Source organism: Macaca thibetana, chromosome X (genome assembly GCF_024542745.1).
Source record: "Macaca thibetana thibetana isolate TM-01 chromosome X, ASM2454274v1, whole genome shotgun sequence".
Taxonomy (NCBI): domain Eukaryota; kingdom Metazoa; phylum Chordata; class Mammalia; order Primates; family Cercopithecidae; genus Macaca; species Macaca thibetana.
This window is the reverse complement of record NC_065598.1, coordinates 104,181,641-104,205,250: the sequence shown is the minus strand read 5'-3', so window position 1 is coordinate 104,205,250 and position 23,610 is coordinate 104,181,641. Positions and strand designations below refer to the sequence as shown.

The window sequence follows — 23,610 nt, the reverse complement described above, 5'->3', positions numbered from 1 at the left end:
ATATCTTCCTTTTCAATCTGGATACTTTTTCATTTCTTTTTCTTGTCTTACTGTACTGGCAGTGTTGAATAGAAATGGTGAGAGCAGATGTTCCTGAAGTTAGGAGAAAGGAACTCAGTCTTTTTCCATTGAGTATAATTTTAGCTTTAGGGATTTGGCATATGCCCTTTACGGTTGAGGAAATCTTTTCTACTCCTAGTTTACTAAGAGTAATTTTTATTAGAAATGGATGTTGAATTTTGTTAAATGCATTCTTTGTATCTATTAAGATAATTATATGGGGGTTTATATATTTACGCTCTAAATTTTGTTTTGGTCTTAATATAGTGAATCACAATTTTTGATTTTCAAATGTTAAACCAAACATGGATTCCTGGCATAAATGCCACTTGGTCACAACCTGTCATCCACTTTATATGTTGTTGGATCTGATTTGTTAAAACTTTAAGAATTTCTGTATCTATGCTCATGAGGGTTACTGATCTGTGGTTTTCTGTTTCTGTAATTTTGTCATCGTTTCGTTTTGGTATCAGGGCCATGCTTGCTTCACAAAATTAACTGGAGGGCATTCAATATCCCTCTGTTTTTTGAATAAGTTTATGCAAGACTGACACTGTCACTTGCAAAAATGTTTCATAGAATTCATCAGTAAACTCTTCTGGAACAGGAATTCTTAGTTGGAAGGGTTGATAATTCAACTTCCTTAGCATATATAGGGCTATTTATATTTTGCTTCCTTCATTCTACACGCATTCTCAATCACACATTACATTTGTTTTTGTTTTTGGTAATGTATATTTCTTAAGGAATTTGTCCATTTCCCCTAAGCTGTCAAATTTATTGTTATAAAGTGATTTATGATAGTTCCTTATTGATCTTTTAATGATTGTAGGGTCATTCCTGATATGGGTAATCTGTGTTTTCTATTTTCTTATCATCTTTTGTGCCATCAATTACCAACTTTTGACTGTGTTTTCTATTTTTCTCTAGTTAATATATTGCTACCTTTGTCTTTATTATTTCCTTCATTATCTTAAATTTAATTTGCTTGTCCTTTTCTAGCTTCTTAAGTGAGAAACGTAGGTCGCCAATGTTAAATCTTTCTTCTTTTCTAACATAGACATTTAAATCTATTTCCCACGTATGCCCTGCTTTAATCCCATTCCAAAATTTTCAGTTTTCAACAATATGTAACTAAAATCATTTTCTAATTTTCCTTGATTTCTTCCTTGGTCCAGCAGTTATTTAGAACAGTGCTTTCTAAATTCCAAATAGAAGGAATTTTCTACAAATATTATTATTATTTATTTCTTACTCATTCCATTGTGATAAGAGAATATACTGATATTTTTAATCTTTTGGTAATTAGAGGGTCTCATTTTGTGACCTATCTCATAGTCTACACTGGTGAAAATTCCATGGCTCTTGAAAAAAATTATATTCTGTAGTTGTTTGATATAGGGCTCTTTATATGTCAGTAAAGCCTAAGTTGTTAAGAGTGGAACAACTGAAATAGGAGTGTTAGAATCACAACCATGATTGTGGATTTGTCTGTTTCTCCCTTTAATTCTGTCAGTTTTGGCTTCATGTATTTTGAATCTCTGTTATTACACTTGAAACAGCGCTTTGTGTTAAATAAATAGAGGAAAAAAGATACAATCTTCTTATATTTACCCATATTTACACCATTTCTATTACTTTCCATTCCCTCCTATAAATTCACATATCCATCTAGTGAGATTTCCCCTTAGCCTGAAGAAATTTCTTTATATTTATTTTAATGCAAGCCTCTTCATGAATAATTCCCTATTTTTATTATGAGAAAATGTCTTAAATTTGCCTTTATTTTTGAAGTATATTTTCATTGTATATAATAATTGTGCTTGCAAATTTTTTACCTCTCCAACGATGTTCTCACATTGCTGTACGTTATCCAATCTTTTTGATGAGAAGTCTGTCATCATTCATATAATTGTTCCACTATACACAGTGTAAATTTTTCTCTAGCTTCTTTCAAGATTTTCTTTAAATCTCTATTTTTTCAGTAGTTTCATTATGATGGGCCTAGGTATAGTTTTCTTCATTTTTATTTTGCTTGAGGTTTGCTGGACTTCTTATATCTTTAAATTTATATTTTTCACCAAGTGTGGAGAATTCTTGTCATTCTTAGTGTCCCATAATTTATTTTTCTTTTTGCTTTCCTGTTCTTTCTCTCCTGTCCTAGAGGACTCCATTTATATTTGTATTAGACCATTTGACACTGTCACAGAGGTCACTGGGGTCCTATTCTGTGTTTTTTGTTTTTGGTTTTTTTTTTTTCATTTTTTTCTTCAGTGCTCTTCAGATTGAGTTGTTTCTTCTGATTTATCTTTAAGATTACTGACTATTTCTTCTGCCATCTCCATGCTATTGTTAAGCCCATCTGGTGAATTGTTTTTTTCTTATATTCTGCTTTTAAAATATAAATTTTCCTTTTTAAAATACAGTTTCCATTACTCTGTTGTGATTCCTTATTTGGTCACCCATTATGAGGAGATTTTCCTTTTCTATTTTCTGCTTTAAATCATAGTCTACAAATTCCAACATCTGTGTTAGCTCAGGGTTGGTTTTCATTGATTGGTCTTTTTCTTGAAGTAGATCACTTTTACTTGGTAAGTTTTAATTGCATACTGGACATCGTAGGTAATATGGAGAGATTCTGGATTCTCTTAACTTCCTCTAAAGAGTACTGATTAAACTTCTATTTTAAGAAATAGCATAGTTAACTCAGCTGAACTTGAACTTAAAACTCCATTCTCCTTTCAACGGACAATGGTTAAATCTATGCTCAGTTATTGCAGACTTCCAGCTGTTCCTTTTTGCTGGGTTGTATGAACCTTCCTCTATAACTATAAACTTCAGGATTCAAGCAAGAATTTGGATGGATTCTATAAGCAATTTTTTTAGCTCTTTCTAATGTGTTTCCCTACATTCCAGTATATCCCCCTTCACTTTCCAGCCATTCTGGCATCCTCAACTCTGTCTGTTGACTCAAGCCAGTAAGACCATGGGTTTTTGTCTGGGTTTTAGCCATCCTTTGCCATGCAGACTAAGGGCTATACTCAGGGGAAAAGCCATATAAATGCAAACATGCCCAGTGTATTTCCTTTCTTTCAAGTGCAGAGTCCTCTCCTCTTTTTCCTTTGGTTATTTTCTTGTACTATCACATAGCTATTACATTTTGTCCAGAGTATTCCATTCTTATCTCAAGAACAGTTAATCTGATAAACATCACTCTACTATTATATGAAGTTAATCCCTCTTGGTATTTTCACCACTACAGAAAGCACCCTTACTGCAAAACTACTCCCATCAAACTAATGTTACTCAAATAAGTGTTCTGCAGAAGACTATCCAATTAATATTAACAGCTGCTCTGTTAGGGGAAAAGTCTATATAACATGGTCAAATGGGGCTTGGAAATGTAGCATTACAAAACAAACAAATAGGTTTCTTTGCTCCAGAACTTACAAGAATGTCTAATATGCTAACGTACCTTCTATACCTCTAAGTAGATTATGCCCTAGAGATACTGTCCTAAACTGCTTCATATATAATTAGCAACATTAACTCATTCATTAAAAAATATTGAGCCTCAAAGAGTGGAGACTACAGTATGACCCCATCTCCTAGTATAAGACTATAATTCACTGTGCCTTTTTTATTTTATAATATTAATGTCATTCACTGACTTACAGTGGTTAGGCTTATGCTATATAATCTTCATCAATACTTACTTGGTAATCATAATATCTGTACAATAGGAGATGCTGATGTGGAAAAGGTAAGATAGAAATAAACATTCAGCTGGGCACGGTGGCTCACACCTGGAATCCCCTGCCAAGGCGGGTAGATCACTTGAGGCCAGGAGATCGAGACCAGCCTAGCCAACATGGCGAAACCCCATCTCCACCAAAAATACAAAAATAGGCATGGTGCTGCATGCCTGTGATCCCAGCTACTTGGGAGGCTGAGGCATGAGAACTGCTTGAACCCAGGGGGCGGAGGTTGCAGTGAGCCTTGATTGTGACACTGTACTCCAGCCTGGGTGACAGAGCAAGACCGCGTCTCAAAAAAAAAAAAAACAAATAGACGTTCATCTATTATTAACCTGCATAGACTAGATAAAAATACATGAAATTGCCTGGTATCTGGCAGAGATTAGTAGCTTGATAAATGTTTAGCTTCCTTCTTAAGTGTTTTTCCCCTGTCTTTGCCTATTAAGTAAGTTAGTGCTTTCAATAAGACCAATCAGAGTTTGGCAGATTATAGCTCTCAGGCCAAATGCAGATACTAAAGGACCCCAACACTTACCCAAAGGTAGCCACTGGGCTAGGGTTTCTGCACTATTGTCCCTTCTGTGGTTGCCAGAAATATGTTACCAGAAACGAGTCCTGATCCAGACCCCAAGAGGCTCATGTTCTAAGATCCAAGAGCTAAGAATGTTTTTTGTCACTTTTAAAGGTCTATTTATATAAAGGAGTTAAGAATATATGACAGAAACTGATGTGTCCCATAAATCCTAAAATGTTTGCTATATGGCATTTTACATAAAATCTTTGCTGACCCTAAGATATAATCTAATCTTTATAAGCTCTCTAAAATAAGCAGTACAATAGGATTCATTTCACTTACTTAAGTACTGAGATAGAAGTCCTGTTTTTTAAAAAAATATTTATTAAAAACATTAGTTTACTGGCTTTACTAAATTTTCAAATGCCAATCTCAGACCTCACCTTTTCCCCTTTTATGCCACTGCAGTCACACTTTGATCCTGGAGAACACCCATAGCAAGCCTATAAGGAAGAGAAAGAGGGAAAAAATCATTAAATATGAACCCAAAAATCAGACTCTGACTTACAGCTCAACTGAAATCAACAATCCAAACTTGTAAGATAAATACCAGAAAAATATCTGAAAATATATATCAAATTGTAAATAACAGTTACCTCTCAGGAAGCTTGCACCTTTTATTATATATACTTCTGTCTGAACTTTTCAAAATGAGCAAACATAATTTTTATAATTTTAAAGTGAAAAATATCATTTTACAAGATGCTAAAAATGAGAGATCTCTCAATAAAGGCTAAAGATGGAAAGCGACACCATCTTCTACTTACAACAACAAAAACCCATGCACATATATTCACATATAAAGCACAGACATACATTTCAAAGTTAATTATTCTTACATTAACAGCCATTTGGGGTTATCACTACCCTTTACCTCTTCATTAATGCATGAGTGTTGACAGTATGCACAATCTAAAATATGTTAAAAATGGAAAAGAAATTCATACAACTTCCCTGTAATATGATTTGCCACATGTCCAAACTCTCAGGAACTCTCCTTTTTTTCTTCTAACATTGCTTATAAGAAATTACCTCTCACTCTATATTAGCAGTGACCTTGGCAACTAGACAAAAATGCCTACCACTTCAAGTCACTTGTTTCTCTCCATTCATGAGCAATCATGGAGCATAAAATATATAACACTATCTTTTACCACCTTCCTTTCTTTTCTTTGCTCCTACTCCTTCATCACTAATAATAGCTCAGTCTCTAACAGCTTTACCATAAATGCTGCTCCCACAGTCTAGATGTTCTAAATAGGCATTCAATCATATTAGGAATTGAGGTCTTCAAGCCAGAAAAATATCCTCCTCTAAAATAGAAAACTTATGGAGGAAAAGAATACAGTATGTGACTTCTGCCATTCAGAAATATCCTTTACTCTTAGAAAATGAACTGCTTGGAAAAACAAGTTAGTTTAATATACATTTATAGTTTAGTATTTATTTGCAAGGAGGTGGCATTCTTTTCATCAGATAGATATCAGACTGAGTTACTGAAACCTTTATGTGATATAAATACCAAATAATGACCATCAACCTTGAGGGCCTTTGATATAAAATACCTTAGCCTGTTGCTCAACATTTCATGATTTCCTTTACTCTAGTCACTACTGAAGTACCCTCCTCAGCCCTTTTGAAAGTACTGACCTTATCCTTCTGATCAGAACTTCTAACTAACTCAGCTGCAACTAGAAGTCACCTGCATGCGGAAACCTCTTTTCCTGATTATAAGAGCAAACTACAATGGCTTGATGTTGGAGTGATGTCTCACTCACACTACAAGAGGCTGCTCCAGTGAAAGTTGTGCTCCTGACACTTCAAACAGAAAGTCTGTTATGCAGCTATTATTTATTATTCATAGATGTTTGGGGATTATATACTGATTTTAGTATTTTATGCTAACTACACTACAGATTAAATAGGATTATTCAGACTTATTCATCAAACATGAACTGAATATTACTAGAGGCCAGAAAAATTTTTAGGCACTAGACTTCTAAGATGAATAACACACAGCTCCCTCCAATATATGTAACTAATTCGAGAAATATTTATTGATCACCTGTTATGTGACAGCCACTATGTTATGTTAGGTGCAGGTAGAAGTACAAAGTACATCATTGCTCTCTAGTGGGAAGGATGACCCCATCTACAAAGAGTTATATTACAATGTGCAGGAAACAGAGGTTAATTAAAAATATATAATATTTTTGTGCAAACATAAATTTTAAGTTCCAGACTACGGATTTTATAAAATTTAGAAGATATCGTTTCACAAGAAGATACTGATTCACAAGTTCACAAGACAGTAACTGTCAATGGTCATACTCCCTGAATTAGATTGCGCATGTTGTCAACACTCATGCATTAATGGAGAGGTAAAGAGTAGTGGTAACCCCAAATGGGTGTTAATGTAAGAATAATTAACATCTGACATTGAAATGCATGTCTGGACTTTGTATGTAAATATATGTGCATGAGTTTTGTTGTTGTGAGTAGAAGGCAGTGTAGCTTTCCATCTTCAGCCTTTATTGAGAGATCTTCCTCGTTTAAATACAAATTAAGCTCCTAAAAATAATGCAAAACAACAGTCTGACAGAATTTCATTGATATGAACAAGATTCTATGTGGCGTTTCTTTATAATTGCACTTTGACTTCCGAATATCCAACAATAGCCCCTAACTCCTAATACAATTTATAAACAAGAAAAGCCTTAAATACTCTTGCATGTCATTTTACAAGTAATTTTACGTAATTTTTTGCAATTTTTTATTAATCAACATGTAGCTTTACTTTAGAAAGAACACAGATTTAAACAGTTGGGAATTATAGATAAATGTGTTTAAATGCAATTTAAAATTTTAATTTATATTCTATTTATTCCACCTAAGTTATGAGAATTACTCTGGTACTCACAGGTTAAAACAAAGCAGGCAATTGTAATACGCACACCAACCACTAGATGCCACTTTCCATACAGTTATAACAGTGGCGCCCACAAGGAGATAGTCCCAGTTTGACATCTGGTTAATGGAACAACTTGTTTTTTTTTTTTTTTACCAACATCTATTAATATTGATTAGGTGTCTAATAAACACAAACACAATAATAGTTCTATGAGTTGTACAAAAGTAGATGTAGGTGCTGCCTTTAAGGAACTTCCAATCTAGGTTTTTTGGTTTTTGTTTTTTTTAAGTAACTAGGTATTTTATTTTTTAAGTAACTAGGTATTTTCAGGACATATGAAAAGAATATCAAAATACAATGGAATAATGATACAGCAGTATATCATAAGTTTACTTCAGCAGTTGAATCATTTGACCATGGACAAATCATTTCCAAACTCTTGGGCTGTTTTCTCATTTGTAAAATGGTATACATAGACAGTGTGATCTCCTTAGGTAGCTTCCAGATTTCACTGTCTGTGATTCTGTAGGATTCGCCAAGTAAAAATGAGTGTTATAGTCAATAATTGCTATCAAAGTTAAGAAAAATAGTTCCCTTGAGCCTGAAAGTATTGACAAAAGCTCTGTGGAGAAAGTGAATACATGGACTTCAACTTGGAAGGATAGACAGAAAGATACCCAGAGGAAAAATTGCCATGCTAAGCATGATTAAAATATAAAATTGACTGGGGCAAAGAGGTAAAATGAACATTAAGTTACCTCCGTCTAAAAGGCTTTCTAAGTTCGTACGAAAAAAACTAGTTCTTCAAAATCACTGAAGATGAAAGAAGCAAGAAAATGATGCAACTATTATATTTTAAATTTTTACTGTGGGAGAAAGTAATAAATGAGTAAGGAAAGTTTTATATTATCACACACTAAAACACATCAGAAAACTGCAATAATTAAAATAGTACGGTATTCAGTTAACAAAAATAGGAAGGCCAGAAACAGATCTGCACACGCATGCATGCGCACACACACGCACACAACTACTATATGATAAAAGTCGACATGTCAAATAGATGTGAAAACAATGAATTTTTCAACATATGGTGCTAGAATAAATATAAAAAATAATAAATTTAGATCTCATGCTGCTACAATTAAAACACCAGATGTTAGACTTTAAAGTACAAATAAAAACAAATTCTGTATGAATTAGGGTCACCTAAAGAACCTCACAAAAATTCACATACCAGCAACCCATCCTAAAGATTCTTCCAGTAAGCCTGAAGTTGAATAGCAGAATCTGAAATTTTAATGAACATCTCTAAGTGATTTTGATTCAGGTGTTCCAAGGAGACACATACGACAAAACAATGGCAGAGAGAAATAAGAAATATTCCAATAACGTGGCTAGTTAGGTATCCAGACTGAAATGCTTACTTTAAAAAAATGCTTGGAAAAAAGTAAAAAAATTCTTCCTAAAAGCATCAAAGGGAAGCACAATAGGATTTATCAAATCAAAATCTAGGGAAAACCAAAAAATGAATTGACCAATGAAACTACTTTTTCCCGGAGGACATTTGCCAAACTTGGATAATTTTCGGGTTTTGTTTTATAATTTCTTTTAGTGTAAGGGTGTACCATGCATAAATGTACCTCACAATCCCACACCCGGGGAGGTGGAAGAAAAGATATCTTGGTGCTTAGCAGAGAAGTACAGGAAAAAAAATCCTTAAAAAACTCACCACAAACTGGCCAGATTTGCAATCCAAATTAGCATTACCTGAGTGGACTCTGACTGCATTGACCTTCTAGAGGCTGGGCAAAAATACATACAAATTCTACGTAGAAAAAACATGCCTTCATAGTAAACTTCAAATAATTCAAATGCATCATTTTTTAAAGGAAGATGAGATTTCCTAATTAAAAACCATTAAGCATACAAGAAAAAAAATACCATAAGCAAAAACCAAAAGAAACATATGACAACAGAAAGTACTCACTAAATATTTCAGATATTGGAATTATCAAATAAAAAATATATAATAACTATCTTTACAATTATAAAAGAATTTTTCTAACTTAAAAATAATAAAGGGAGCCAGCAATTGTATGAAAATGACATAGTTTAATTGAAATAAAATATACATTCTAGAAGTAAAAGCCATAGTAATTGAAATTTAAAACTCAAAGGATGGCCTTCACAACAGACTACATAGAGCTGAAGACAGAATAAAGTTAAAATACTTAGTAAAGCTAAAAAGAAATTATATATAATGTGGCATAGAGATAAAACATGGAAACTGAAATAATCATTAAGAGACATGGAAGAAAGAGCAAGAAAGGATAACATAAAGGAAACTGGGATTCTAGAAGAGGTGAGAGAGGGAATAAAGACAATACTAAAGAGACAATGGCTAAGATTCCTCAAGAAAAATCTACACATATTTGTGATTCAAGAAACCAAACAAATCCAATGGCATAAAAATAAAACCTGAAACTAGGTGCAGCGGAACATAACTGCATAACATAAAAGTAAAGGAAAGGCCTTAAAAGCATCAAAAAAGACAAGACAGACTGCCTTCAAGAGAGTGAAAATTAATTTACAGATTAGATCTCAGAAGCAATAATCAAAGCCAGAACACCACAAAATGACATATTTAATATGCTAAGAACCCAGTTATCTTCATCCTCCCCATCCCTGCCACTTACCCTTCCCGGTCTCTGTTCTCTGTCTTTCCACTCTCTACTTCCATGTGGTCAACTTTTTTAGTTCCCACATACAAGTGAGAACATGCAGTATTTGTCTATCTGTGGCTGGCTTATTTCACTTAAGAGAATGACATTGAGTTCCATCCATGTTGCTGCAAATGACATGATTTCACTAGTTTTTATGGCTAAGTAGTATTCCATTCTGTATATGTACCACATTTTCTTTATCCATTCACCTGTTGATAAACACTTAGGTTAATTGTATATTTTTGTGATTATGAATACTGCTGCAGTAAAGAGGCAAGTGTAGGTATCTCTTTGATATATTGATTTCTTTACCTTTGGATAGATACCCAGTAGTGGAATTGCTGGGTTGTATGGTGATTCTATGTTTAGTGTATTTTTTTTTTTCTTTCTTTCTCTTTCTCTTTTTTTTTTTTTAATCTCCATACAGTTTTCTGGTGGCTATACTAGATTATGTTCACAACAGCATATAAGAGTTCCCTTTTCTTTGTATCCTTGCCAACGTCTGTTGTTTTTGTCTTTTTATTAATAGCCATTTTGAATGGGATAAGATGATATCTCATTGTGGTTTTCATTTGCATTTCTCTGATGATTAGCAATGTTGAGCATTTTACATATACCATTTGTATGTCTTATTTTGAGAAATGTCTGTTCAGGTCCTTTGCCTATTTTAAATGGGATTAATTGGAGTTTTGTTTTGTTTTTTTCCTGTTGAGTTCCTTTTATATTCTCAATATTAATCCCCGTCAGATAAATACTTTGCAAAAATTTTCTCCCATTCAACAAGTTGCTTATTCCCTCTGTTGATTGTTTCATTTGCTGTTCAGAAGCTTTTTATTTAATATAGCCCCATTTGTCTATTTTTGCTTTTGTTGCCTGTGCTTTTGAGGTCTTAGTCAAATTATTTGCCTAGACCAATGTCCAGAAGAGTTTTCTCCTGGATTTTCTTCTAGTAGTTTTATACTTTCAGGTCTTCTATTTACATAAAATGTTTGCTTGTTGAATTGCTTAAGTTCCTTGTAGATTCTGGACATTAGACCTTTGTTGGATGCACAGTTCACAAACCATTCTGTAGGTTGTCTGTTTACTCTGTTGATAGTTTCTTTTCCTGTGCAAAAGAAGATTTAAGTCTAATCTAGCCTGAGTTAATTTTTGTATATGGTAAGAAATACGGGTCCAGTTTCATTCTTCTACATGTGGCTATCCAATTTTCACAGCACCATTTATTGAAGAGGATTATCTTTCCCCAGTGTAAGCTCTTGTCAGGTTTGTTGAAGATCAATTGGCTATGAAGATGTGGCTTTATTTCTGGGTTCTCTGTTCTGTTCCATTGGTCTATGTTTTCATAACAATATAATGCAGTTTGAGTTACTACAGCCCTGTAATACATTTTGAAGTCAGGAAATGTGATGCCTCTAGCTTTGTGTTTAGGTCAGGGTTGCATTGGCTATTCAGGCTCTTTTTTGGTTTCATATACGTTTTAGGATTTTTTTTTCCTAATTCTGTGAAAAAATGGCATTGGCATTTTGATAGAGATTATGTTGAATGTACAGATTCCTTTGGGCGATATGATCATTTTAACAATATTAATTCTTCTGATCCATGAGTATAAAATATTTTTCCATTTGCTTGTGTCATCTGCATTTCTTTCATCAGTGTTTTGTAGGTTTCCTTGTACAATCTATCCTCCTTGGTTCAATTTATTCCTATGTATTTTACTTATTTTACCTAATGTAAATGGAATTGCCTTCTTTATTTCTTTCCTGGTTAGATCATTATTGGTGTATAGAAAGGCTACTGATTTTTGTACATTGATTTGGTATCCTACAACTTCACTGAATTCATTCTTTAAGTTTCTCTAGATAGATATATTAGTAAAGAGGGGCAATTTGACTTCTTCTTTTCCCATTTGGATGCCTTTTTTATTTTTCACTTGCTTGATTGCTCTTACTAGGACCTCCAGTACTATGTCAAATAGGAGTGGTGAAAGTGAGCATCCTTGTCTTGTTCTAGCTTTTAGAGGAAAGGATTTCATCTTTTCTTCATTGAATATGATGTTTGCAGTGGATTTGACGTATATGGCCTTTATTATGTTATGTTCCTTCTATGCCTAGTTTGTTGAGAGTTTCAATCATGAAGGGATGTTAAATTTTATCAAATGTCTTTTCTGCATCTATTGAGATGATCATACTATTCTTTCATTCCATTGATGTAATGTATCACATTTATTGATTTGCAAAGGTTGTGCCTTCCTTGCCATAAATCCCAATGGACCATGTGTATTATATTTTTGAGGTACTGTTGAATTTGATTTGCTAGTATTTTTTTAATTGTTGTTCAATCTATCTTCACCAGGGATATTTGCCAGCAGTTTCCTTTTTTGGTTGAGCCCTTGTCTGATTTTCGTATCAGGGTGATGCTGGCCTCGTGGAATGAATTAACGAAAATTTCCTACCCTAGGATTTTCTGGAATAGCCTCAGGAGGATTGGTATTAATTCTGTCTTGTATGATTGTTAGAATTTGGCTGTGTATCCATCTGGTGCTAGGCTTTTCTTCGTAGGGAGAATTTTGATTACTGATTCAATCTCACTACTCATTACTGGTTTGTTCAGGTTTTCTATTTCTTCCTGATTCAATCTTGGTAAGTAGTATGTTTCCAGGAATTTATCCATTACTTCTAGGATTTCCAGTGTGTCAGCGTATAGTTGTCCATAATAATCTCTGATGATCTTGTGTATTTTTGTGATGTCAGTTGTAATGTCTTTTTTTCATTTCTGATTTTATTTGGGTCTTTTCTTGGTTAGACTAGCTAGCAGTTTACAAATTTTGTGTATCTTTTCAAAGAAGCAGCTTTACATTTTATTGATCCCTTATGTTTGTTTTTATAGTCTGTTTAGTTCTGCTGTGATCTTTGCTAGTTTTTTTCTTCTGCTAATTTTCGATTTGGTTTGTTCTTGCTTTTCTAGTTCCTTGAGGTGCATTGCTAGATTGTTAAATTTTTATTTTTCTACGTTTTTAATGTAGGCATTTACTGCTATAAACTTCTCTCATCGCACTATTTTTGCTGAATATGTGTGCTATGTTTACATTTTCACTTCAATACATTTTTAAATTTCCATCATAATTTCTTCATTGACCCAGTGGTCATTCAGGAGCATGTTATTTAATTTCCATGTATTTTCAGAGTTTCCAATCTTCATCTTTTTATTGATTTCTAGTTTTATTCCAAAGTGGTCTAAAAAGAAAACTCATATTATTTCATTTTTTAAAATTTGTTGATACTTATATTGTGGCCTAACACATGATCTACATGATTTATCCTGGAGAATGGTCTATGTGCTGATGAAAAGGATGTATATCCTTCAGTTGTTGGGTAGAATGTTTTGTAAATATCTGTTAGGTTTATTGGGTCTAAAGCCCTGTTTATATCCAATGTTTCTTTGTTGATTTTCTATCTAGATGATCTGTCTAAATACTGAGAGTGGAATGTTGAAACCCCCACTTTGATTGTATTGTCATCTATTTCTCTCTTTAGAATATCTGCTTTATGAATCTGGATGCTACAGTATGGAGTACATATATATTTGAAGCTGCTGTATATTCTTGCTGGATTGTTCCATTTATCATTATATAATGACCTTCTTTGTCATTTTTATTTTCAACTGTTCTTGACTTAAATTCTCTTTTATCTGATATAGGTATAGCTATTCCTGCTCACTACTGTTTCCCATTTGTATAGAATATCTTCTTCCATCCCTTTACTTTCAGTCTATATGTGACTTTACTGTTAGGGTGACTTTCTTATATGTAGCATAAAGTTGCATCATGTTTTTTAAAAAATTCATTCAGCCATTTAATATATTTTAAGTGGAAAATACAATCCATTTACATTCAAGGTTATTATTAATATGTGAAGCTCTGTTTCTGTAATTTTGTTAATGATTTTCTGGTTGTTTTATATATTCTTTTTTTTTTTTTTTTTTTTTTTTTTGAGACAGAGTCTCGCTCTGTCGCCCGGGCTGGAGTGCAGTGGCCGGATCTCAGCTCACTGCACCCTCCGCCTCCCAGGTTTAGGCCATTCTCCTGTCTCAGCCTCCCAAGTAGCTGGAACTACAGGCGCCCGCCACCTCGCCCAGTTAGTTTTTTTTGTATTTTTTAGTAGACACGGGGTTTCACCGTGTTCGCCAGGATGGTCTCGATCTCCTGACCTCGTGATCCGCCCGTCTCGGCCTCTCAAAGTGCTGAGATTACAGGCTTGAGCCACCGCGCCTGGCCTGTTTTATATATTCTTTATTTCTTTTTCTCTTTTTAGTTGTTTTTGAGGTTTGGTAGATTGCTATAGTGTTACCACTTGTGTCCTTTCTTTTCCTTCTTTGATTGACTGGTTTACCTGTGAGTTTTATACTTTCATGTTCTTTCATGATCTTAAATATTGTCCTTTTGCTTCCAAGTTTGGGACTCACTTGAGCATTTCTTGTAGGGTCAGTCTAGTCATAAAGAATTCCCTCAGCATTTGCTTATCTGTGAAAGGTTTTTCATTTCTTCTTCATTGATGAAGGATAATTTTGAGGGATGTAGTACTCTTGGCTGGCAATATTTTTCTTTCAGCACTTTGAATATATTTATCCCCATTCTCTTCTGGCCTATAAGGTTTCTGCTGAGCAGTCCACTGTTAGCTTGATAGGGTTTCATTTAGAAGTGACTAGACACTTTTCTCTTACTGTTTTCAGGATTTGCTCTTTATATTTGACTTTAGACATTCTGACTATAATGTGCCATGGAGAAGATTTCTTTGCATTATATCTTCCTAAGGATCACTGAGCCTCCTGTATCTGATTGTGTAAATCTCTCACTAGACTTCGGAAGTTTTCACCAATTCTTTAAATAGGTTTTCTAATCCTTTCTTTGTCTCTTTATCCTTGGGGCTAACAATAATTTTTTAAGATTGGATCAATTTATGTTGTCCCGAATGACACAAAGCTTTGCTCATTCTTTTTAAAATTCTTCTTTCTTTATTTCTACCTGACTGGTTTATTTAAAAAGAACTGACTTCAAGTTTTGAGATTCTTTATTCCGCCTAATCTAGCCTATTCTTGAAGCTTTCAAATGCATTTTGTATTTCTATCAATGAGTTATTCAGTTCCAGAATTTCTATTTGGTTCTTTTTAAAAATACTTATCTCTTTAGTAATATTGTTCATTCTTATCCTTAACTGTGTTTTGATTTCCTTGTATTGTTTTTCAGAATTATCTTAAATCTCACCCAGCTTCTTTAATTTCAGTATTTTGAATTCTTTCTCTGGATTTCAAAAGTGTCCTTTTGATTAAGATCTATTGTTGTAGAATTATTGTGTTCCTTTGCAAGTGTCATATTTCCTTGCTTTTCCATATTTCTTGTGTCCTTGTGTTGGTAACTGTGCATCTAGTGTAACAGCTATTTCTTCCTATTTTTGAATTTACTTTCATAGAGAAGGATATTTTTCTGAAGATGTATCTAAGATGTTGGCTATGTATGGTACTTCAACTTTGATTCTGTTCACAGTACTGTAGTCTCTGTGTGATTTCTTTGGCTGTAAACAGCATTAGTGGTGTTTATGGTTTCTTTGGTGTGTTAGGGTATGGTTATTAGTGAAAGCTGTGGTGAAGTTGTGCTGGAGACTGGAATAACAGGTGAGCTAGTCTTAAAGATGCGGTGGTGGCAGCAGTGGACTGAGCATGCGTATCTTTGTACCCCAGAGCATTTTACACTGGCACTGGTGTTGGCTGTTGTCAGTGGGCCTATTCTTAGGCCTCCAGGGGTCTTGCTTGGATGCTGATAATGCCAGCAGTGGACCAGGTGGGTGAGCAGGTTCTTCAGTCCCTGGGCTGCTGGCGTGGTGCGGGTGATGGCAGTAGCAGTGGATGGACAATTGTCTGGGTCCTGAGCAGTGTGCACTGATGTTGATAGTAGCTGCAATGGGCTGGGTAGGCCAGTGTCCAGGCCCATATGTGGTGCTTGCAGGCAGGTACCAGCTGAAGTGGTAGTGATTGGGAGTTTAGGCCCAACCTCAGGCCCCCAGGAGGACTGGGGCCCACGGTGGTGGATTGGGTTAGACGATCCCCACGACCTCAGGCTATGTGTTCTCTCTCAGAGTAGAAGCTCAGTTCTGCAGCTTGTGCTCAGGACCCCAATGGTGAGTGCAGGCACCAGCTGTTAGGTGGGGGTGGGGTAATCTTCAGTATCCAGGTGGAGTGTTCAGGTGAGGGGTGGTAGCAGCCATGCTGAGACTCTGCCACTGGAAAGAGTGGGGCTGTCCTTGGTGGTCTCAGTTTGGGCTGGTGGGTAGGCGACATGCATCCCGTTCATACTGTGGCATTTAAAATATAGAATTAAAAGAAATACACACTGGTAATACGATATAAGTGAGATAGGGTGAAAGAAGTTAAAGCATTCTTAAGGTCTTTGTAACTGTGTAGAAAACTGGTAAGGATATTGATTACTTTGGACTTTGATACATATACAACCTAGATATTTTCATTTCTAGGGTAAACCTTTAAAAAAGATAAATAAGGTGTTAATCCCAAAGTAATTGAGGGGCACAATACTTAATATATCCAAAAGAAGATGAAAGAGAGGTAGACAGAGAAAGTGATACCTTAAAATGCAGGACAAATAAAACAAATACATCAGTAATTACATCAAGCATAATTAAGTGTAAATTGACACAACATGAGACAAATTTGGAATAAGGTACATTATAAAAAACAACTAGCACAGACTCTTCAAAAAGTCAATGCCAGCTGGGTGTGGTGACTCATTCCTTTAATCCCAGCACTTTGGGAAGCCAAGGTGGGAGGACCACTTGAGCCCGGGAGTTTACATCCAGCCTGGGGCACAAGACAAGACCCCATCTCCACAAAAAAATTAAACATTAACCAGGCATGGTGACATGCACCTGTAGTCTTAGCTAGAGGAGGGAGGATCACTTGAGCCTATGAGATTAAGGCTGCAGTGAGCCATAATTGTTCCACCGCACTCCAGTATGTGCAACAGAGCGAGACCCTGTCAAAAAAAAAAAAAAGAAGAAGAAGAAAGGCAAGGAAAGGAAAAGAAGAAGAAGAAGGAGGAGGAGGAGGAGGAAGAAGAGGAGGAGGAGGAGAAGGAAGAAGGAAGGAAGGAAGGGAAAGAAAGAGAAGAAAGAGGGAGGGAGAGAGAAAGAAAGAAAGAGAGAAAGAGAGAAAGAGAGAAAGAGGAGAAAGAAGAGAAAGAAGAGGAAGAAGAGGAAGAAAAGGAAGAAAAGAAAGAAAGAGAAAGAAAGAGGAAAAGGAAAGGGAAAAAGTCAATGCCATGCCATGGGAGAGATGACTTTGTGAATGGCAGTGTGAGGACCTCTGTGGACCATCTCCCTAGCAAAACAATGATATGTGGTGAAATTTATTTTTTAAAAACTCAAGTATCTGAATATTGTCCTAAGAACATACAGCCAATGAAGAAACATTCAACAATATGTGTTAAATCTTGATATGTACAACAGGTATCTATGGCATCATGACCTGCTCCTTCCTTCTCCACCTCCCTTGCTCAGCTTCACAAAAGCCTTACCCAAGATAGGTGCATCCACAAACCAGGGCTCCTTCTCCTCCCAGCTCCCAGTTAAGCACTACAGTATCTCACAGGAAGGAACAGGTCATCAGCATTTCTGATCTCCCCCTACCCTGGGTTTCCTGTTATAGAAGCTCTGTTCCAAGTGAGAGTAGCTGAGAGTTCTCAGGCTCTTGTCCTCCACACAGCCCTAACTCATAAGACAAAAGATCTACTCCAGGCAGGCGCGGCAGCCCAAGAGTATTTGATCTGACTGCCCTCACTCTATCTTGCTCATAAAACAGAAGATGATGCTGAAAGAGGCAAGCCAGGAAGATCAAAGGCTAGTCTTCCTGATTAGTGCCCTGCTAAAAAAGTAGGGGTGTTACTCCAAAAGAAGGGGAACACTGTTGCCGCTACCGGCTCTGAAATAATGTCAGCAATTTTGTCTAGAGTAAGGGAAGACAGTAAGAATAGAGAGCTCTATAAATCTTAATTAAACTCTAATAGGTTATAATTTATGTGGTAAGCAACCCTTAAGAAAAACAAATGAAAAACACATTAAATAAAATCATTAAAGAAACTGCAATATTAAACTAGAAAATATCCACTTAATAAAAAAAAGGCAGTAAAGGAGGAACAGAAGAACAACAACAAAAAACCATGAGATACATAGAAAACAAAAAGTGAAATTAGGGACAAAAATCCAACTATATCAATAATAACATTGAACGTGCATGGATTAAACAAGCCAAACAAAAGTCAAAGATTGTCAGACTTCGTAAAAAATCAAGATCCAATGGCAGCTATCGAACACATTCGATTAAAACATACAAAAAGGTTGAAACTACAAGGATTGAAAAATACAGTCATGCTAACAGCAACCTTAGGGAAGCTAGAGTAGATGTACTAATAACTGACAAAATATATTCTAAAACAAAAAAAAAAATTCTAGAGATAGAGAGGGGCATTTTATAATGATAAAAGTGTCAATTCTACAGGAAGCCATATCAATTATAAACACAAATACATTTAACAACAGAACACCAAGATACATGAAACAAAAACTGGCTGAACTGAAGTAAGAAATAGACAATTCAAAAATAGTTGGGGACTTCAACACTTCACTTTTAATAATGAGTGGAACAGTGAGAGAGAAGATCAACAAGGAAATAGAGGGCTTGAACAACACTATAAACCAACTGCACCTAAGACACATCTATTCAACACTCTGCCCAATAACAGTAGAATATACCTTTTTCTCAAGAATGCATAGAACATTCTCCAGGATAGATTATATGCTAGGCCATAAAACAAACATCAATAAACTTAAAAGTATGGCAATCATACAAAGTATGTTTTCCAACCACAATGAAAGAAAATTAGAAATCAATAAGAGAAATAAACAGGATATTAACAAGTATACAGAAAAGAAATAATTCACTTTTAACTAACCTATAGGTCAAAGAGTTAGGAAAAGAAGAAGTCAAATTGTCCCTGTTTGCAGATGACATGATTGTATATTTAGAAAACCCCATTGTCTCAGCCCAAAATCTCCTTAAGCTGATAAGAAACTTCAGCAAAGTCTCAGGATACAAAATTAATGTGCTAAAATCACAAGCATTCGTATACACCAGTAACAGACAAACAGAGAACCAAATCATGAATGAACTTCCATTCACAATTGCTTCAAAGAGAATAAAACACCTAGGAATCCAACTTACAAGGGATGTAAAAGACCTCTTCAAGGAGAACTACAAACCACTGCTCAACGAAATAAAAGAGGACACAAACAAATGGAAGAACATACCATGCTCATGGATAGGAAGAATCAATATTGTGAAAATGGCCATACTGCCCAAGGTAATTTATAGATTCAATGCCATCCCCATCAAGCTACCAATGACTTTCTTCACAGAATTGGAAAAAACTGCTTTAAAGTTCATATGGAAACAAAAAAGAGCCCGCATCTCCAAGACAATCCTAAGTCAAAAGAACAAAGCTGGAGGCATCACGCTACCTGACTTCAAACTATACTACAAGGCTACAGTAACCAAAACAGCATGGTACTGGTACCAAAACAGAGATATAGACCAACGGAACAGAACAGAGTCCTCAGAAATAATACCACACATCTACAGCCATCTGATCTTTGATAAACCTGAGAAAAACAAGAAATGGGGAAAGGATTCCCTATTTAATAAATGGTGCTGGGAAAATTGGCTAGCCATAAGTAGAAAGCTGAAACTGGATCCTTTCCTTACTCCTTATACGAAAATTAATTCAAGATGGATTAGAGACTTAAACGTTAGACCTAATACCCTAAAAACCCTAGAAGAAAACCTAGGTAATATCATTCAGGACATAGGCATGGGCAAGGACTTCATGTCTAAAACACCAAAAGCAATGGCAACAAAAGCCAAAATTGACAAATGGAATCTAATTAAACTAAAGAGCTTCTGCACAGCAAAAGAAACTACCATCAGAGTGAACAGGCAACCTACAGAATGGGAAAAAATTTTTGCAATCTACTCATCAGACAAAGGGCTAATATCCAGAACCTACAAAGAACTCAAACAAATTTACAAGAAAAAAACAAACAACCCCATCAAAAAGTGGGCAAAGGATATGAACAGACATTTCTCAAAAGAGGACATTCATACAGCCAACAGACACATGAAAAAATGCTCATCATCAATCAATGTCCATCAGTGACAGACTGGATTAAGAAAATGTGGCACATATACACCACGGAATACTATGCAGCCATAAAAAAGGATGAGTTTGTGTCCTTTGTAGGGACATGGATGCAGCTGGAAACCATCATTCTCAGCAAACTATCGCAAGAACAGAAAACCAAACACCGCATGTTCTCACTCATAGGTGGGAACTGAACAATGAGATCGCTTGGACTCGGGAAGGGGAACATCACACACCGGGGCCTATCACGGGGAGTGGGGAGGGGGGAGGGATTGCATTGGGAGTTATACCTGATGTAAATGATGAGTTGATGGGTGCTGACGAGTTGATGGGTGCAGCACACCAACATGGCACAAGTATACATATGTAACAAACCTGCAAGTTATGCACATGTACCCTAGAACTTAAAGTATAATAATAATAATAAAAAAAAGAGCATAAAAAAAATATTCTGAGATGAGTGAAAATAAAACCACAAAATACCAAAACATATGGGACTCAATGCCAAATCATAAACTAATATTTCAATGTAAGACATTAGAAAAAGAGAGCAAAGTAACCCTAAAACAAGTAGAAAGAAGGAAATAATAAAGATTTGAGCTGAAATTAATGAAATGAACAATAAAAAATCAACAGAGAAAATCAACAAAATCAAAAGCGGGTTCTCAGAAAAGCTCAAAAAATTGTCAAACCACCAAGAAAAGAAAAGACTCAAATTAAAATCAGAAATAAAAGAGAGGACATTACTATCAAGATCGGAATAACAGGGAACTTCCTCAACTTGATAAGGGCATGTACAAAAAGCCCACAGCTAACATTATACTTAATGGTGAAAGACTAAATCATTTCCCTATAAGACCAGGAACAAGACAAGAATGTCCACTCTGTCATTTCTTTTCCACATAATCCTAGAGGTTGTCTGTAGGGCAATTAGACAAGGAAATTAACAATCCATATGCAATTTTTTTCATTTTTAATTTTTTGTGGGTATATAGTAGGTTTATGTATTTATGGGGTGTGTGAGATGTTTTGATACAGGCATGCAATGTGAAATAATCACATCACAAACCATCCATATCGAAAAAAAAGAAAGTAAAGCCCTATCTCTTTGCATAAGACATAGTCTTATATGCAGAAAAATCCTATTAGAGCAAATAAATGAATTTAGCAAGGTCACATGGTACAAAATCAATATATAAAAATTGTAGACCAGGCGCGGTGGCTCATGCCTGTAATCCCAGCACTTGCAGAGGCCGAGGTGGGCGGATCACGAGGTCAGGAGATGGAGACCACCCTGGCTAACACGGTGAAACCCCGTCTCTACTAAAAAAAAAAATAGAAAAAATTAGCCAGGCGTGGTGGCATGCGCCTGTAGTCCCAGCTACTCAGGAGGCTGAGGCAAGAGAATGGTGTGAACCCGGGAGGCAGAGCTTGCAGTGAGCCGAGATTGCGCCACTGCACTCCAGCCTAGGTGACAGAGGGAGACTCCATCTCAAAAAAAAAAAAGAAAAAGAAAAAGAAAAAAAAATCAATTGTATTCCTATACACTAGCACGAAGTTAAGTGAAAAAATCCGTTTACAACTGCATGAAAACGATAAAATTCTTAGGAGTAAAATTAAGAAATGAAATTTTTTTACTCTGAAAAACTACAAATCATTGTCGAATTTAGAGAAACCCTAACTAAATAAAAAATTATCCCATGTTCATGGATCAGAAGACTTAATATTGCTAAGATGATAATGCTCCCCAAATTTTTCTGCACCTTCAAGACAATCCTTATAAAAATTCCAACCACAGTCTTTGCAGAAATGGAAAAGCTGATCCTGAAACTGATACGAAATTCATATGTAATTGCAAGGAACCCCAAAGGCCAAAATAATATTGAAAGAACAAAGCTGAAATATTTATACTTCCCAATTTCAAAATCTGCTACAGACCTACAGTAATCAAACCAGTATGGTACTGGCAGAAGGACAGAATTGAGATTACAAAAATAAACCCATACATCTACAGTGAATTGATTTTTGACAAAGGTGCCAAGGACATTCACTGAGGGAAGGAATAGTATTTCAACAAACACTGCTGGAACAACTGGGTACCTATATGCAAATGAGTAAACTTGGACCTCTTCCACACACTATACATAGAAATTAACTTAAAACGGATCAAAGATTAAACACAAGAACTAAAACTATAAAACTCTTAGAAGAAAACACAGAAGTAAATATTCTTAGGCCGGGCAGGGTGGCTTACGCCTGTAATCTCAGCACTTTGGGAGGCCGAGGCAGGTAGATCACCTGAGGTCAGGAGTTCAAGACCAGCCTGGGCAACATGGTGAAATCCCATCTCTACTAAAAATACAAAAATTAGCTGGGCATGGTGGCATGTGCGTCTGTAATTCCAGCTACTCAGGAGGCTGAGGCAGGAGAATTGCTTGAACCCAGGAGGCGGAGGTTGCAGTGAGCCGAGATTGTGCCAATGAACTCCGGCATGGGTAACAGAGTAAGACTCTGTCTCAAAAAAATAAAAAAAGTAAATATTCTTTACCTTTGTTTAGTCAAAGCCTTCTTAGATATGACACCAAAAGTACAAGTGAGAAAAAAAGTTAAAAACAATTTTACCAAAATTGTAAAAGTTTGAGCTTCAAAGGATATTACCAAGAAAGTGAAAAGACAACCTATAGAATGGGAAAATGTATTTGTCAATCATATACCTTATAGGAGACTCATATCAAGAATATATAAAGAATTCTTATAACTTACTAGAAAGCAAATAATACAATTTAAAATGGGCAAAAGATTTGAATAGACATTTTTCATATATATATATCTTTTTATGGGCTTACAGTACATAAATATATGCTCAACATCATTAATAATCAGGGAAATGAAAAGAAAATCAAAACCACAATGAAATACCACTTCATGCACCCTAGATAGCTGTAATCAAGACAGACAATAACAAGTATTATTGAGGATGTGGAGAAACTGAAACTCTCCAACATTGCTAGTGGGGATGCAAAATGGAGTAACCACTTTATAAAAGTCTGGCAGTTCCTAAACAAAGTAAACATATGATCCAGCAATTCCACTCCTAGGTATAAAATAGAAACATGTCTATGCAAAAATATGTACATGAATGTTCATAGCATCATTATTTATAAGAGTCAAAAAAGTATAAAACAACCTAAATGCCCATGAAAAAATGAACTGAAAAACAAAATGTAGTATATGCATACAATATAATATTATTTGGCAATAAAGAGGAATGAAGTACTGATTTATGCTACAACATGGATTAACCTTGAAAACATTATGCGAAG

The 23,610-nt window shown here is 35.3% G+C and overlaps 2 protein-coding genes across 7 annotated transcripts in view; one reads left to right on the top strand and one right to left on the bottom strand.

The window, feature by feature from the left end:
• COL4A6 (collagen type IV alpha 6 chain) overlaps positions 1-23,610 on the top strand; it is a 415,076-nt gene that overhangs the window by 4,822 nt on the left and 386,644 nt on the right. The window lies entirely within an intron of this gene.
• The window catches only part of COL4A5 (collagen type IV alpha 5 chain), a 269,789-nt gene that overhangs the window by 152,320 nt on the left and 93,859 nt on the right, over positions 1-23,610 (bottom strand). For all 6 annotated transcript variants that reach the window (XR_007722723.1, XM_050777164.1, XM_050777166.1 and 3 more), the window contains one exon: positions 4,776-4,835. Coding sequence is in view for 5 of the 6 variants with exons in the window: in XM_050777164.1 (XP_050633121.1) it covers positions 4,776-4,835 (60 nt within the window). In the remaining variant the exon portion in view is untranslated. The remainder of the gene's footprint in view (positions 1-4,775; positions 4,836-23,610) is intronic.